Here is an 18,181-nt window from a genome sequence, read left to right as displayed (position 1 = left end):
CTCACACCAGGCTTTATTCATCCATATCTTAGCAAGACAGGCCAACATAGAAACATATATTCATACAAAATGTGGCAAGTACAAGCAGCACCATATCCTATCCTAGGAAAAAAGCATCCTAGCATGCAGTCACATCTCACCAAAGCTTCATCGTATAAGAGGCATTTATAAAAAGGCCTGTGTCAAAAGTGTTATGCCTGGGATCAAATCTAGCTACAGACCAAGTACTACAGATATGTCTGTATTTCATGTGTTTTTTTTTTTTTCATGGAGAAAACCAAGTAGATAAAATACTCAAGAAACATCTTCATAAGTCAAAAAGTTAATCATTTTATTCCTTGCACCATTCTTTCCTTCTGGTTTTTCTATGTGAAATAAGGGTTAATGACATCTTACTCTGAAACTAAGTGGCCTAACATGATACAATTATATTTTCATATCTGTATTTAATTGATTTTCTTCTCCCTTCTTAAGGGCATATAAATCCAGCTCTATAGCAGAGCACATGGCAAAGTTACATGAATCAGCATGACATTCTAGTTTATGATGTATATGTCTTACAATGCCCAGTGTGCCTTCAATATAAGGCCACATTGAGTGCAAACTTGAATATTACCCCCAGTCCAATGTAAGTATAAGACAGATTTTTAAGATGCAGTGCTCTTTAAATTGGAAAGGCATAGAATCTTTAGAAATCTTCATAAATATCTTTCTTTTTTTTATACTTATGCGCTAACCATGGATTAACTGGGTATGCCCTCATTTTCCTTAAAGAGCTTCAGTTGTGTACTGTTTTACAGTACTCATGACTTTATACCCTTACCTCATATAAAGAATTAGCATTGTTTTTTAAAAAAGATGCATGTTGCTGTCCAATTATGCGCTCACAACTGTGTCTAAAAATTGAAGGCTGCTACATCAGTATTCTACCAGAATAGTGACACATTTTATATCTGTTTTTCACTCAATTTCTGTGAATTTGTCAGGGTTTGTTTAGATCGGTGTTCATTCTTAGGCTTTATATACTATTGGTTTAAGTTTCAACATAGAAATATGTATAAAATATTGAAAGAGATATTTGTAATTGATGATGTTCATCTGAACTGAAATATCTCTGAATCATTTCAGAATGATACCAGTGGAAATACAAAATGATTTGAGTAGGACAGAAAGACAAAGGTTATCATTAGATGAGATTAGAACACTAAGGCAACTTCTTTGCTACAATGCCAAGTGTTTATGTTATATGATTTCTGAGGTAAATTTCTATCCTAGAGAAATGGCTTTTCTTAGGAGATTCTAACATATATCTTTCCAACCGAGGTTACTGAACACCTAACTTTTGACATTTTTAGCCTATAAGGCAGTGCATTACTACCAGATGTATTTATGTAGGGTAACATCTAAAAACCAGTGGCTAATTATATACATTGATATATCCCATTGCTAATATGAAGAGCTTGAAATTGTATTTTTCTCTATTTTTATACTTGCTAAAGTAAAATTTCCAGTTGTATTAAGGAGTGCTGTAGTTAAGTTTTCATATTTTACAAAACACTCATTTTTCTTTTTCCTCCATTTCCATTATATTTAATATATATAGTATTTAATTTTCATATTTATGGTGTGGTGCTCCATCTGGTTGCTGATTCCTTTATTATATAAAGTTCTAATTTTTAAAATATAACTGATAAAATTTTTCAGATGTAACTTTGGTTCCCTTTTCAGCAATGAGGAACCTAAAACATAGATACACATCCTTTGCCATTTATAACCTGCAGTCACAATAAATCAATATCATGAAGGTGCATGAGATGCAGTGGAATGATTAAATCCTCTAATACTATTGACTTAAAACCTTTTGTGATATCATATATTGGCTGAGTTTATATTTACAGCTATTTATAAATAGCTTATCTGAATTTAACATTTTCGGTTTAGACGGCATGTTCTGTTTGACATCTGTGATATTTTGGAAAGTGCTCTTGAGAGCATCAAAAATGAAATGAACTCTTCGCTATGTTTGCTGAAAAAGATTTCACCACCATCCACGAGGTTGTTTCAGTATATGTTACAATCTCACAGACTCAATACTATCATTAAATCACCGCCTTTATTAGTTTCTGGAAATAATTCCAAAACTTAAAAAAAAAAAAAAAAAGATCTTTTCATGACTCTTGTGTTAACTCAGTCTACTTGATTATAACATCCATTTCTCTTCAGATAGCACATTGAATTTAGTCAATATGGACACATATGTTACTCTATGTAAGATTCACAAAGTGTGGGCATGTATTTGATACTAGAGATATCAGCATAATATGCAGAACTTGGAAGTATTATATTACTATACCTAGGATCCAGTATATACACATCATCCACATATTGGAACTACCAGTGAAGTTGGGCAATGTTCTCATCCACCACATTGCATTTTTTAATCACCCACAGAAAGGGAATAAAAATAAGTATATTGTATCTGAAACAAATTGTGTCAATAGAAAAAGATTACAAGGCAATCTGACTAGTAAAAGTAACATTTGCTTATTTCAGTAAATCAGTCTCTATCCTTTATTACTTAGTAATTATTTTCTGTAAATTATTACTTAGTAATGTATTACATCTGATTCAGAAAAGCCTTGCCCTCTGATTTATAACAGAAGTTGTCTTTGCTAGTATCATATAATGTTCTCTAATTTATCTATGGTATCTCTGTAGTTGTAAAGAGCTTCTGTATTCACCTATTGTGATTGCCATGTCAGCAGACACTTTGTTCTAAAAGGAGTCAATAGTTAAATTCATAACCTCCTCTACAGTCTTGATGTGGATTTACTGCTTTATAGGGAATACAGACTGACTGGCTATTTTAATACTTCATTTCAGTCCAGTTAATAATATATAGAACAATAATTTTGGCTAAAATTATAAACTATAGAGTTAATTTACATAAGGAACATTACCTTGTTTACATTTGTATTTATATTAAAGTATTAATAATGAAACAGAAGGAGAATTATGTTTTGTGATCATGAATGTGTTTTCATTTTGAGAAATCCTAGGTCTGAACTTTCCATGCTATCAATGATGTTTGATGAAAAATATTTGATAGATTTTATGTTTCTATTGATACTGAACTTGGTACATTATGTTGTTGACCCATGGAAATTAACTCCACATTGTTTTTGAATCACTATTCTTATTTGCTGGACCAACTGGTCTCTCTCTCTTTCGTTATTCCAATAGGATTGAGACTTTTTCCCCCCAAACCCCAAGTGGAAGAGGAGTCAGGAACCATACTCACAAAGTGCCCTGTGTACAATAAACAAATAGAATCTTGGTGTGTATGATTATATAGAACTTAATATTTTCTTATCTCTTGTAGCCTCACAGCCTGAAAATTTATTCTAGTAAAGAGAGAAGCTGTATATGCCTTTTCTTATTGTATAAATCTCATCTCATATTGAAGTAAATATGACCCAACACTTATCCATGACATTTTCAGAATTCAAGCATAATGACAGGGTCTTTCCTTTCTTAATGCTATGATTATTTTCTAGCCCTTATATACTTATAGTCTTATGACGGATCAGGATATTGTGACAAATGAGTAAGAGGCAAAAGATTGCTTCTTCAGTTTTTTTCTCATTTAAAAAAAAAAAGTAAAATCAGTGTTTAATGCAGGTTGATGGAATGCCTCAATGATTTACCCATGTCACCAAATGACATAGTTCCTCATTTCTGTGTTTAGCAAAATAAGATTTCCAGTCATCTTTTTTCTTGACATCAAGGTCCTAAAAGGATTAAACCCTCCCATAAGCAAACACTGTGTAAGTGAGCTTATGTATATAGTTCTCCATGCTCAGTAGAAGTGACTAATTCTTTATAATATCAGCATCATCTAGAATGGAAGCACTGAAAGCAATAGGACTGTTTTTGGTCCTCTCCCCATGCTTTCTTTCTTGGCCTTCACATATATAATCTCTGATATCTTGTCAAAATACAGTTTGCATTGCATAATGTTTTGCTGTAAAGCCATTCCTCTTTTTTAACTGTTCTTTTTTTCTTATCCTTACATTATATATGTTCTGGTTTTAAGAAATAACAATCTGCAAAGGCTTTGCTGCATGCCACCCATGATTACAAAATATTTTCCCAAACCAAATCATAAACATGTTGTTTAACTGAAAGACATTCTAATTTTCATGCTATGTTGAGTATAAATATAAATTCAAGGCAGCCAAACTCTCCCATTTCCAAATAAGAATATGTACCTACACTCATTAAAAATCATCTGGAAATGTGTATTATTAGCAAATGAGTAAGAAATTTTCACTAGTATAAAATTCCTGCTTTATATAAAAGCCACACTGGCCATTCAAGTATTTTGAGGTTTTTTTTCCCCTATAGTTTTATATTTGTACTGAAAATGATGAATTTGGACTTGAAATTATATTAAAGGAGAACTAAAAGTCACTTCTACCTATAGGGCATTTTTTGAGTGTGCATGTAAATGGCAAAGTGTCCATCTGCAGATCCACCATCAACACTCTTTCTCTCTCTCTAAGGAAACAGCTCATGCTTACTAGGGTTTTAGAGTACAGTTAACACTCCAAAGGAGAAGCAACACCAGATTTCCTTCAGTTTGTGCCAGTTTGCAAGTTAAAGGTCAAAGGGCAAAGACATAGAACAGGACTATTCAAGGAAAATTTTCACAGAAGACAATGTTTAAGTTGTTGTTAATGACAGTCAACAGATCAATAATCAAGTTCAAGGCAAGCTGTTCATTGTTTCAAAAGCTAATCCCCTCAAAAGCTGGCTTTCACACAAAGCCAATGTCTGACTCATGGGGTGCATTCGGTCTGACCATCTCTGATAAGTTCACAGCCCAGTGGCTGTAAAGCCTTTCACTGCAAGAAGCAGCTCCTAAAAATCAATAAAGAGGTCTGTCAGTTGCTGACTTTTCTCTAGGAAAAAAATATTGATACAAACCTGCACTGCAGGTCACATGAAAATGACAATACTGCTGTTAGGACAAATTACACTCAACAATGAAATGCTTTGGTGGTCTCTTGGCTCTGTCAGTGATCAAATGGATGGCTAAATGCCAGAAGCCACACTAACCCTTTGAGAACTATGGTTGACATGCAATAGGTAATGCACTGGAGGATATTCATGCAATCTCAGAGTCATCATTTTAAGTCATTTTTAAAATGGCAATGCTAACTGCATGTACCAAGGCAAATTGAATTTTCATGCAATGGATTTTAAAACAGAAATTCAATATGTCTAAGAAAAAAAAAGACTTAGGCTATTATAATCAGTTCTTCAAATAAAATTTCACTCTTACATTTTCTGAATAAAATATCTTTTATTTGCCAGGAAAAATTTTGGCAAGTAACATTTTTGTTTGCTATAAACGCATTTATGTAGTACCGCAAATCACTTAAAAATTACATGGGATTATAGGATGTCTGTTTTAAAAACCTGAACTTCTTGAACCTGTGTCTGTTTTTACCATTGCCCAGTTCTATAATTTACTAGATAGCAAGACTGACAATCCTAAGACTCTGAAAGCTAGTCTGATAGTTCTCAAAGGGTTACACCAATGTATTACTAGAGTCACATATCCTTGCAAAATAACTGTCACTTTAAACCACTTTGGAGACATACTGCTTCTTGCTCTTAATGAATATTCCTGACAGACCCATGGAAGGCCCGGGGCAATGGCCTAATACAACTTGGGGAGATTATCACAATGATGTAGGGTCAGGTGGCAGGAAGGGGATTAGAAACACTTCAAAACAATCAAAGGTCCTTTTTGAATATAGCTATGAATATAAATGTGATGAAACATTGAGGACATAGCTGAGAACAGCTGTATAAAACGAAAAATGGATGTATTATTAAGGCTGTTACTATATTGCAGATATTTTGGCCCCTTGTTTGTTGGAAAATGGCTGTCCCAACAGTCTAAAGTCCTGCATGTGTATTCCAGATCTCCCACCTGACAAAAATGAAGTGTAGGAGACTATCCATAGCAGTCAGAGAGCTATCTTCTTTGGAGACAAAGCTGTTTTGGGTCTTCACACTTTCCTGAAAGTTCAATTGTGGGTTTTTTGTTTAACCTTTTTTTTTTTCTTTGCTTTAAAGCAAAAATTCATGGGTTTTTCCATTTTGCTTTTTTCCCCCAGATAATGGGCTCAGGCTTCAGAAGGAAAATAATATTGGAAACCTTTAAGAAGAATCTTTTTTCTTCTTTTTTTCCTCTTCTTTAGTTAATCCTGAAAATTTACTGGGCATTGAGCGTGCAGAGGAAAGGCCTAGAACTGAATGACAAAGAAAGACAAAGGACTGAAGAACGGCAGATACTGTGCATCATGGAAGCTTCCCCATGAGTGTATTTCCACTCATGTGCAGGACCAGCAACCCTCTGGGTTTGAAAGGTCAGCCCTGAATCAGGCTGCCACAAGCCTGCTCCTAGCTAGGAAACAGCATAACAGCTCTTGTCTTGAATCTCAAGTTACCACAAACTCCTGGAAAAGAAAGAAAGAAAAAAAAAACCCTACATCACACCCACTCTTGCATAGAGCGTTTACAGTACAGTATGTGGCGGGGTGTTCCTTTCCTCTTGAACTGGAACACAGTGTAAACCAATACAAGGAGGCATAAGGCCAAGATGCAGGGAATGACAATAGCTATGGCTTTCACAGTGCTGGCTGTGTTGTCCAGTTTGATGACAATGTCTACATCGTCTGGTGGGCTGTGTCCTTCTTTATCTCTGTCTGTTGGTCCATCACAGCCCATAAAATCCTTGAGGATGGATCTGGGATATCCAGGTTCTACTTTGAGTATCTGGTTGTTGAATTTCCAGTACTCCTTTCCTTTGTAGAAATACGTAAAGCCTAGAGGGGGAAACACACACACATAGGTACCACTTATTTTGAAGGTGTATATGTACAGAAATTCTTATTAATTTAAATTAGGCTACTTTTTAAAAGATGTATTTTAAGGCCCTTCCATTTTGGTAGGAAGAAAACATTATCTTCAGCTTAGCTGTCTTTTGAAATAAATCTGGCTGGTATACTGTAGAAGTTGTACTCTCTAATGCCTATGGAAAGCTTAGCCAAGAGTCAGAATATCCGTAGAGGACTACTGAAAGATCATGCTGAACACATCTTGTCCTAATCTGGAAGGAGAGCTTTACCCTGTTTCTTACTTCTAAGGTTGCAGTTTCAGATTTACCCATCAGGGTGATAATACCAACTTTACTGAAATATGCTGAGGCAGCCTTATGAACTGAAGCACTACGTGCCTGCAGAGCTGCTGTTGAAGACATTGTATAATGCACCTGAGGAGGCCACTCCATGAAACACCTCAGGGGAAATTTCTAATCATCTCAGTATTGGGAGCAGTTGTACTTAAACACTAGGTTCGCTTTTGTCATTTGGACAAGAAATCACAACAATTTATAAGTCATGAAGCTATGGAGATGTTTTCTTTGCTAGGAATCTTAATAAGTAAATAGGTATTTCCTTTTCATCCAGAGCTGCTTCCTGTCAAGTTTCTTTGTGACTGCACTTTTTGCACTTAATTCCTGCTTTGAGACAAAATTCAAGAAACCAAGAGGAAATACTTTAATGTTATCATTACGTAAAAATTGTATTTTGGGAGCCATTTTGAATAATATGCCTACTTTAGAGTTCATAATCATTAATGAGGGTTTTCTATATCCTGTATTATTGAGCACTTATTATGGAAGAAGTATTGTGCTTAAAGCCCAGTAAATGACATATTTTAATCCTCATAACCACTCTGTCAAGTAGAATTATTTACCTATACTTTTAAGGCAAAGATACTGATGCTCAGAGGTAAGATACTATGTCCAAGTTCTGGTGAAAGCAGAAATTAAAGCTTGATCTAGTTCTAGAGTCTGAACACTTAATGATTTTCTTAGAACTGTGTCCTTTAAAGAGCTCCTGTCATTTAACAAACACTTCTTGATTAAACATCACAGGTTGTGATAGGTTAAAACCCATGCACAAAAAACTGACACCTTTCAAAAAATTTCATCTAGAATAGACCATCACTTCAGGTCACCTCATTTTGGAAATCATTCTGTTCAATGCCATAAAAATCTGCTGTTACTTTCTATTTCGAAGGGCAGTTTTGCAATCAGAGTAACATGCCAAGTGAAAACAGGTGTATGTAGATTCAAATATTTCAGCAGGGAGCTGGTATTTGATCATGCTAATGAAATCCAATGTAATTACTCAACAAGCTTGGATGAAGAAATGTTGAGGACTTGCCATATAATAGTACATTAGACAACCACAGTTGAATAATGGCATTGATTTAGAATTAAAAAGACCTTCAAAACAGGTGAATGTACTTCTTATATTTATAAACTGGAAACCCAACAGCTAGAATTATCTTCATCTTTAATTTTTTTGTCAAAGCGAATTACTGTGAACCTACTGGGTAACATACAAAAGTCAGAAGTTTCCATTTTCATATTTATGCAGGGCAAATTTTATAGCAGCACACTCCATACACAGAAGTAGAATGGTAGTTTATTGAGTATATTTGTTAGAGATAACAAGTCTGGTCAGTAGAAGTTAAATAATAAAGGTATTTGAAAAGAAGTGGCCTGCAATCTTGGTAATAGGAATCTGTCAAACTTTGATCCCACAATATTCATCTCATTCAGTAATAAGAAATATGAAATAGCAGTTGGTGGAAGAAATGTTGATGTACTCATTTTTTGTCCTTTTTAAGAACAGCTTTGATGTTATACTCTTGTAGGTGTTATGCTTATTAAGAATAGCAACTTCAGATGAATTCTTACCTGAATTATTATTTTTTGAGAATCCCGAGGAAGAATTCAGTGGGGACTGTAATGAATTATGTGGTGACTTTTTTTTTCTCCCATATTTGACCAGATTTTACTCGTGACTTTTCTGATGTTTAGTCCTAAAATGTAACAAGACACTGCCCATCATAATTGTCTTGTTCTAACTTAGTAGATGTCTCTGGATGATAGTGTCTATGTATTCTCTGTCTTGCACTTTTATGTGCGTATTAGTAAGAAGTTAATTAATATTTAATAAATGTGAATGAATAACTTTAACTTGTGGAAATACAGGTCTGAATCACAGTTGTACATTTTAACAGAGAATGAGCATAGGGAGTAGGGACTCAGCAAGTCAAGAGAATCAAGAGTCAAAACTATTTTAACAGCGATCAGCAAGATGAAATGCAACCTTTGAATAGTGTCTTATATTTGCCTCAAGATTGCATTTTCTAAGGAAGGAATAGAGAATACCTAGGTGGTATGGCTTGGCAGCAATTAACATAGAAACAATTTGAAGGAGAGGGGATGCAGCAGTTCTTTACTACAACTTTATATCTGTTAAAAACTCACTGTTGCTTAAAACATAGTCAGATAATGAGTGCTAGGAAGAAATCATTCCACTGTATTCTGCATGAATCAAATTTCATTTAGATTATTTCATTTTCAAAGACTAAAAGTAAAGAGAGAAATGAAAAAAACTGTTAAATCAAGATGGTCTTACAGGTGAAAAGCAGGAGGATGATGGCTCAGGAAAGTACATTCTGAGAAAGCCTGGATTTGTCTAGCATGGCAAGATAAAAAATTTAACCAGACATGACAGATAATCAGTTACTTTAATGATATACTGTAGAGAAAGGTGTTAACTTTTCCTCTTTGGAGATAATGCATTCCAGCACATTCAATGGGGCTAGAATGTTCTAGTTTCAAACCTCAAATATATAATCTTACTTTTTTTTATGATTATGAATAAGTTGCTTAAACTGATGCCAACTTCCTCATTTATCAATAATAGTAAATGACATAAAAAGGTATTTATGTTAGACAAATTAGATAATGAATTTATGTGGTATATCTGATATATGATAGGCATTCAATAAATACCACAAGTATTCATATTTATGAAGATGGCAGAATTAATATCAGTAGTGTATATGGAGGCACATGCCACCTTAATATGAAAAATATCCTTCAAAAACCTATAGCTGAGTTGCTGAATTTGTGGACTTTTCGTTTGTTTGTTTAAGAGTACAAGTAGGAGAAAATTCCAAGGAAGAAATTCCTACATTGATGGAAGGATAGACCAGAGAAAACATTCAGTGGTCTACAATCTCCAACTTTTATGACTATCAAATTTCATGTGCACAGAGTTAAAGGGAATTACTTTGAGTCAAAATATAAATATAAATGTATTTACTTAATAATTTGAACTTGTTATCTTTCGTACATAAACCTAAGGGAAGAAATTGTATAAAATATGAATTCAAGGTAAGAAGCTATAAGCATGAAATTTGTAGATAATAAAAAGTGGAAAATTTGCTGTTGATAGACCAAAGCCTTCCAGATTCTTTGATATTGCTATTGCACAGAACAAAGGTTTCAGACAGATGAAAAATCTCCTTGAGGGAGGGAATTTTTAGAATAATGGAAGGATAAAATTAATTTATATGGCCAGTATTTATTGAATGTTTAGTATGTGACTGCCTTCAAAGAGTTTATACTAGAGGGGATAATGAGCATATAAGCTGATCATTGTAATATGAGATTTGAGTAGAAGGGATGGGGTAATCACAAAAAGATATTCAAGGAGAATATTCTGAAAGATGAAGAGTGAGTTCAGTGTTGAGGGATATCAAAGAGGGGGCTAGACCAGGAAAGGTCCAGAAGACATAGATATATTGCAGTTTCATCTGTAGTTTCTATTCACTTGTAAGCATTGATTTTCCCAAAATGCTTCATTTGTCAGGATTTTACAAAGTTATTTTTTTGTTATGTGAAAAGAAACCGTGAAATTCTGAATATAAGAAAACTTTTTTTTTTTCTCTTTTGAAATTGACCCTTGAGATGGGAAGATCGTGGGGAAATGCTCATGGAAATATGATCTTGGCAGTCTCAGTCCTGTTTTGTACAAAACAAAATTTTCACCTTTGTGAAAATTGATAGTATTTTGTTAATTGTATTAATATAACATAAAAAGGATATAATTACATATTCTGATTTTAAAATTTTGATATGTTGCTTCATAGTTGTTCAGAAACTATGAAAGAGTTGACGCAGTTCAGAGTATACTTCTCGGTACAATTTCACTGACTTATACAGAATATTACTAAATATTCAGGTGGAAAAGAATATGAAAAATCATTGGGTGGGGGTAGCAAGAAGATTTTTTTTTGTTTATTTTATATATATAATTTTATAAAATATCTCAGGTATTAGTGGCCTTGTAGATAGAAACAGGGAAAATGAAAACCATTAATGTGATAAGTAATTAAGATTATGTGTATTGTGTCTACTTTTCCATCTTTTGAAACAATTTATTACTTATTTTAAAAGTTATTTTTATCTTAAAAGATAAACTCAGTTTAAAAATTAGTGAAGATAAGAAATTATTAACCAAACTTCCTAGAATTAATAACACTGCAGTTAAGATCTTGGTTGAATTTTCTTTGCATTATTTTTGTATGGTATGTGATAACTTTTATTGAAGACAGTCTAGAGCAGTGGTAAGACTTCTGTAAATATTAGCTAGAGTTGGTTTTATCTGGGCTTTAATAAATCCCTTTATTCTAACCTCAAGAAATCCCCTCTCTCTCTAGTTTCTTCCGTGGTGACACCTATAATTCATAGGGGTGATCTCAATTTTCTGCCTCCATGTGATCATTTTTCACATTTCTTTTTTCATTTCTTTGTTCTTCTCATCCTCACCTGCATAGTTTGAGTTTTGGGCCCTATTTTGATCTGAGTAATTGCCTCCAATGTGACTGCACTGTTACTTCCTTCATTTTCTTATTGATACCCTTTTGACAGATATGTCTTCATCTTTATCTGTCCTCGTCTATGGATTTCTGCTTTGATCACATACAGGCTCTATGTCTTAACTTTTTCTGAACCAATAGAACATACACAAAACTGATAATTCTCAACAAGTGCTATGATCGGGGCTTCAAGTTTCTTTTTTACTTTGCCTCTCCCTATGGCATACTACTACATGTGGAGCACTATCATACAGAATGTAGTATGTCATTTCATATAACAAGGATCAAAATACAGCTTGTGTACTTTGACTTTTCTGACTAGTGTTTATTGATCCTGGGTCACAGTTCCTTCAGGTTTTTACTCAGTGTATAGTTGTCTTAAATTCTGGCAATATGCTGATTGTTAATTGTAGTCTTCCTTGGTGGTGTTGATTTTTCATTCTCCTCCCATTTCTTCAATTAACTTTTTTGTTCTTTCCTCAACTGATGTATTTAATTTTGTTTTTATAAGTGATGTTAATTTTATTTTTGTTGCATATATGTTTCAGACTTCTCATTCTATTGAGGACTCAAATGGTATATCATTTTCTTATGGCTCCTATTACAAATCATTTGATGGGGTATGTTTTTTGTATATATTTTAGAATGATTTCTTTCCTTTGTTCTAGAATATTGTGTATAAATCCTATTTTGAACTATTTTTATGGCTTATTCCTATTTACTGATTTCTGAATGAGGAGAGAAATGTTGAGATTTCACATATGCCTACAGATAGGAGTGTATGGATTCTCCCTCACGTGGCTAACTTTCCACTTAGGATCTGGCTGAAACTCAAATCCTGAGATGGAGAGCAAGGAACGGGGGCAGCTCTCTGCTCTGCTTCTTGTTATTAAGCAATCATGCAGTCACTTAGCTTGATTGTAGTGGGTTGGGATTGTCCCTGTTTGCTGACACTCTAAGCCAAAGGTGACATTGAAAAATTAAAATCTTCAACATGCACAATTGCCAGGTGTCTTTGTGTCTCAGCCCATATGTACAAAATACCTTCCTTGTGACCAGCTCTGTCCCCTATATGTCTGTTACTAACTTTATAGGCATTTTGATAGAAAAATAGGTGATACTGCTTTGAAGGTATCCACACCCTCCATTTTTAAAAAATTGCCTCTATTTTTTTCTCATAAATTGAAATAAGCTGAGGTTAGAAAACATCTGGAGCATAATATTAAACATAAATCTAGGATGGAAAGTTCATATAAATATAATACATTATAGCCCTAGTATGGTACTTTCTAATGATTTAATTTAACATTGTGAAAAATTAGAATTCATTGTTGAAATAGTAAACTCATGAAATACATAATGTACATGCTGCGTACCATTTTCTTTGTGCACAAAGGCTCCTTGAGGAGATTCAGGGATACCTTTCCAGACTGTGATTGGTTTGGGATAGCCAGGATCCATGGTCTTCATTTCTTCACTGTATCTCCAATACCTAAAAAGGATAATAAACAAAACAAAACAAAACAAAAAGTGCATAGGGAAGGAAATTATGTATACACAGTAATAGTATTCACTAACTCCTTGCTGTATGCTATCTGTTAATGGTTTACAGGACTCAGTAAAAACACTAGAAAGACAGTGGACACAAATAGCATTCATTCTGTTTCCTTTCTTGCATATGTTAAAAGTGAGTATTGTTACTGCATATTTATTCAGTCTGCTAAAATTAATTTAAAAATTCTAGCTAAAATACATTATGCTTGCTAAATATATTTAAGTTATTCACTAATCTATGGATAAGTAAGAGGTTTTTATGATTTTTTATAAAACTTGCTTAGGCAGCAGAGTACTTTTTTTTTTGAGTCATCTTTAGCAGAATCTTTATTTATTTATTCATTTAAGAAATATTTACTGAGTACCTTTTATGTTCCTGGCATATTTTAGGTGTTAGAGATACAACTTTGAACAAAACAGATATTCTCCAGCTCTCAGCTCTCATCAGTCTTACATTTTAGGATATGTACAGGTCATTGGCAATAAAACAATTTCTTAGTAAATACATACTGTGATAGGAGGTGTTAAGATTAAAAAACAAGCAGTAAATTAGCTAGGAATATGGAGAAGCAATTTTAATTAGTGGACAGGGAGTCCTTTCTTTATCAGACATTTGAGCAGAAAGGAGTAAGGTATGACACATACAGCTTTTGGGAGAAATACTTTCCAGGTAGAGGGACTAGTTAGTGAAAAGTTACTGTGGCAAGCACAAACTTGGAGTACTTAAGCATCCACAAAGAGGCTAGGGTGACTAGGATTGAGTTAACATATGGAAGAAAAGGTCAGAGTGGGAACCAGAATCTAAGATTAGATAGACCTTTATACAATTACAAAGCCTCTGGTTTTCCACTAAGGGATATGTGAAGCCAACATAGATTTTGAGCAGGGAAGCTTCAAGATATGGCTTATGTTTGAAAGGAACATGCTGGCTGCTTTGATTTAAATAGACTTAAGGAGGTAAAATAGAAGCAGGGATACCAATTTAAATGTCACTGCAGTAAACCTTGGACTAGAATGTAAATTGTAGAGTTAATGATAATTCAAGAGATTAGGATATATTTTGAAGGAAAATCCCAAAGAGCTTACGAATGTATTGAATGCAGGATGCGAGAGGAGGAAGTTGAGCATAACTCAAGAATTGGGGCCTGAACATGTGGAAGAATAATGTTGCCATTCAGTAAGATAAGGAAATGGGGGAAGGTAAGTTGATTTGGTTGGAAGAATGATGAGTTTGGCTTTAGATCTGTAAAATTCAGGTACCTGCAAGACATCAAAGGGAAGAACTGTTGATGAGGCAATTGGGTATCTGAGTATAGACTTTAGGGCAGGTCTTGACTGGAGCCCTTGGTGTACAGATAGGAGAACCAGATAAGAGGAAAGCTTGTGAAGAGTCAGAACTCTCGGATCCCCATGCCTTCATAGCGAGGCCCATGAACCACTCCCACAGAACTGCTAGACATCCAATGAATAAACTGTAACCAGCCCTACTATCCTGGCTCATTATTGTTTAAAATGTTCTAAGAATTAAATGAGTTTATGTCTTGAATGTTCAAAAGAAATGACAAAACTGGAGTGAAACCATTGATAGTTCACAGTATACTGCATACTTTAAGGCAGCCATATGATCTATGCATTATCTCATTTAATCACAACAAACCCATGATAGTCATCACTGTCCCCTTCTAAGAGAAGAGAATTCTAAGAGGACAATGAGGGTTACATTTATAACCAGTTCTATCTGACTTTAAAAGTCCCTACTCTTGGGGCACCTAAGTGGTTCAGTTGGTTAAATGACTGCCTTTGGCTCAGGTTTTGGGATCAAGCCCCACATCAGGCTTCTCCCTCTCGTAGGCCCCCTGGTCTCTCTCTCTCTCTGTCAAATAAGTAAATATATATATATATATTTTTTTAAAGTCCCTACTCTTTTCTCCAAGCACACCAAATATGTTTTCCAAATTTAAATTTATGTAGCAACCTTTTGTCTTTTTTTCCACTAAACATCTCTTATCATCTGCTAAAGCTAGTGTTTTACCCACAGGTTTGGGAAGTGACATACTTAATGCATTATCTTGGGATTAGGCACTTTGGCTGAAATCAGAAAAAAATAAAGTTTTTCTGGTCCTTTTTGGATTTTTTTTTTTTTTTTTTTATTCAAGGCCTATGGAAGATTCTTATTCTACAGAGTTATGGGGTTTTTTACATTAGGTTTTGCTGTAATTCCCTAGAAATATCCAGTCAAGTAACATCTGGAATATTAGCAACCATTCCATTCTCAATGTTTAAATTTAAAAAAAAATTTTTTTTTTAATTTATTTGACAGACAGAGATCACAAGTAGGCAGAGAGGCAGGCAGAGAGAGAGGAAGGAAAGCAGGCTCCCTGCTGAGCAGAGAGCCCGACGCGGGGCTCGATCCCAGGACCCTGGGATCACTACCCGAGCCGAAAGCAGAGGCTTTAACCCACTGAGCCACCCAGGCGCCCCCCATTCTCAAGTTTAAATGGAAAAGAGAAAAAGATTGTTTCAGGAAGTATTCCAGTAAGTAACCATAAGGCAGATTTTATCCAAAAAGGGAAATACCCTCTTACAGGTATTTACTGTAGATTCTTATCTCAAGAGGATGAGAACAGATCTGATGGAAAGGTCAGGAAAATCTTCATGGAGAAGACTGAGCTAATATAAAGGTGATTGGGCCTGTCTCTTTGAAGACAAGTTGGCAGAATCATTAGCGTATTATCCTACCAATTTTGAAGTATATTTTCATTCACGTTTAGTTCATGGGAACATCTGCTTTAAAAATATTCCTGAATATTCTTTTTCACAAACGATTCTGTGATGAATATAGAATAATTAATGTGGTTGAGATCGCCCTCAAAATTTCAAGATATCTTCTCTCAAGTAAATATTTCAGTGCGGTTTGCAATAGTCATATATATATCAACTGGTTCCTGCACTTGACCACAGAGAAAACCTCTCAGAGAATACTAGTCAAATGCCTTATTTTCGGATTCTGAGAAACATTTTTTTCCTACATTTTACATCACTAAAATCAGAATGCACTTTACAATAGATACTGTATCAAAGTTTACTTGGTAGAGTTTTCCCCTCCATGATAGTTTAAATAATGACATGTTTTACAATAAATACCATTTTTAGATATAAGCTGTAACTTAAAGTAAGCTATTGCTAAGCCAGAGGTTTGGAACAATTAAAAATCCTGGGGATAATGGGATCACACCCTGTATGTAATTTAAGAAAGATTAACTACATACTTAGAAACCAGGGTTGTTCTTTGAGAAGTAGTTGTAACAATGTTCATATAACAATACCAATAATTTATGTAGGTTTTTGTAGCTATAAAGTAAATTTGTACATACATTGAGGGATAAATCCCTCAACAATCTTCTATATTGCATATTACAGTGTTTTCTATGATCATATCCTAAACACAGATTTAGTATGACTGGAACTCAGTCAGTGCTAGAGCATTAAAAGATAATGATTTAGTTGCATTTGCTCCTTTGAAATGTTGCAAAGTTGAGACTCTAATGCTGCTGGATTCATAGGTTAGCACATTACTGTTATTGTTTCCTTTGGCAGAGCATTCTTACTCTCTTGGTGCTATCTCTCAAACTCTTCAGATACATTGCTCGAGTATAATTTTCCTTCTTTTCTCCTTCTGTTCATTCATAGATCCACTGACCCATCAATACTTTTTTGAGCCAGGCACATAAGATTCATAAGATCACATTTCAAGAAAATATAAATGGAATGTTCATATCAATAAGAGACAAAAACTGTCCATGTAATGGTATACAACATTTTGTTAAATGCTCTCTCTGCTACGAAAAAAAAAATGGTATAGAAAATTCTAGAATGCCATATTTTAATGGGATGTTGCTGGATACTGAATTCAAACTGAAAAAAAAGTGGCTCCAAGGGTTATTTCACATGACCCAGCCATTTCTTCATCCTAGTTTGTCTCATTTCTGTACTACAGAGTCAAAACTACTTGCTTCTCTTAAATTACACAACATATATGACGACTTCTTTTTTTTCGTACCCAAATAGTTATTAAAAAAATTACACTTTTCAGAAACATTCTTAAACATGCAGCAGAATTGGAAATATTAATTTATACTGTGTTGGATGATTTTAAAAACATATATTGAGTAATTCATAAACACACAAGTTAAGCTGGAGAAAATAAATATGTTTTTCTGTTTGACTATTAGTGGTAAAAATAGTAAAAACCAAAGTGGATCTAAATTTTGTCTTTCATTGAAAAATATCTTAAAATTCTTAGAAGTTAAGCTTAGAATGAAGTATGGCAATAGAGTCCTGTATATATTTGTGAGAAGATGCTGACAGATGATTTAGAAACATAGCATTTTAGAGTTAAATGCTAGGAGGATCCAAAATGTATCCAAGTATCAAATTATAGTGTATTAAGAAAAGGGCAAGTAGGAATCTGAGGAACTAAGTTCCAGGCTATATGTAAAATAGTGAAATAGTGGAAATTTTAATCTCACTTTACAGATCTATTTAAAGAGCCATCATTTCAGCTATTCGTCTGGCTCTCTCTATACTTAGATTTGAGGTAGGGCCCTGCTCTTAATGATGTTTACCATTCTCTAATGTGTACCTCAGACTGATCTTTCCACTGAGGAGCAAACTCAATTATCTAAGTACCTACTTGATTCATCCAGTTGGTATGTAAAACAAGCATCTCAATCTAAATATGAACATTTCAATCTTTTAATCCTTTCCCCTGTATTCCTTCCCCTGTCTACCCTATCTCCAGAAA

At 34.2% G+C, this 18,181-nt stretch overlaps 1 protein-coding gene across 1 annotated transcript in view; it reads right to left on the bottom strand.

The window, feature by feature from the left end:
- Window positions 1-6,431: 6,431 nt before the first annotated feature.
- The window catches only part of LOC111146675 (matrix metallopeptidase 16), a 282,832-nt gene continuing 271,082 nt past the window's right edge, over window positions 6,432-18,181 (bottom strand). The window contains exons 9-10 of the mRNA XM_022502329.1: window positions 13,200-13,315; window positions 6,432-6,902 (exon numbers count right to left, since the gene is read on the bottom strand). Coding sequence (XP_022358037.1) covers window positions 6,568-6,902; window positions 13,200-13,315 — 451 coding nt within the window. The 3' untranslated portion in view covers window positions 6,432-6,567. The remainder of the gene's footprint in view (window positions 6,903-13,199; window positions 13,316-18,181) is intronic.

The sequence above is a fragment of the Enhydra lutris genome, unplaced genomic scaffold (genome assembly GCF_002288905.1).
Source record: "Enhydra lutris kenyoni isolate GAN:26980312 unplaced genomic scaffold, ASM228890v2 scaffoldscaffold14, whole genome shotgun sequence".
Taxonomy (NCBI): Eukaryota; Metazoa; Chordata; class Mammalia; order Carnivora; family Mustelidae; genus Enhydra; species Enhydra lutris.
Note: the sequence above shows the minus strand (reverse complement) of the source record. Positions and strands in the feature narration are given on the sequence as shown.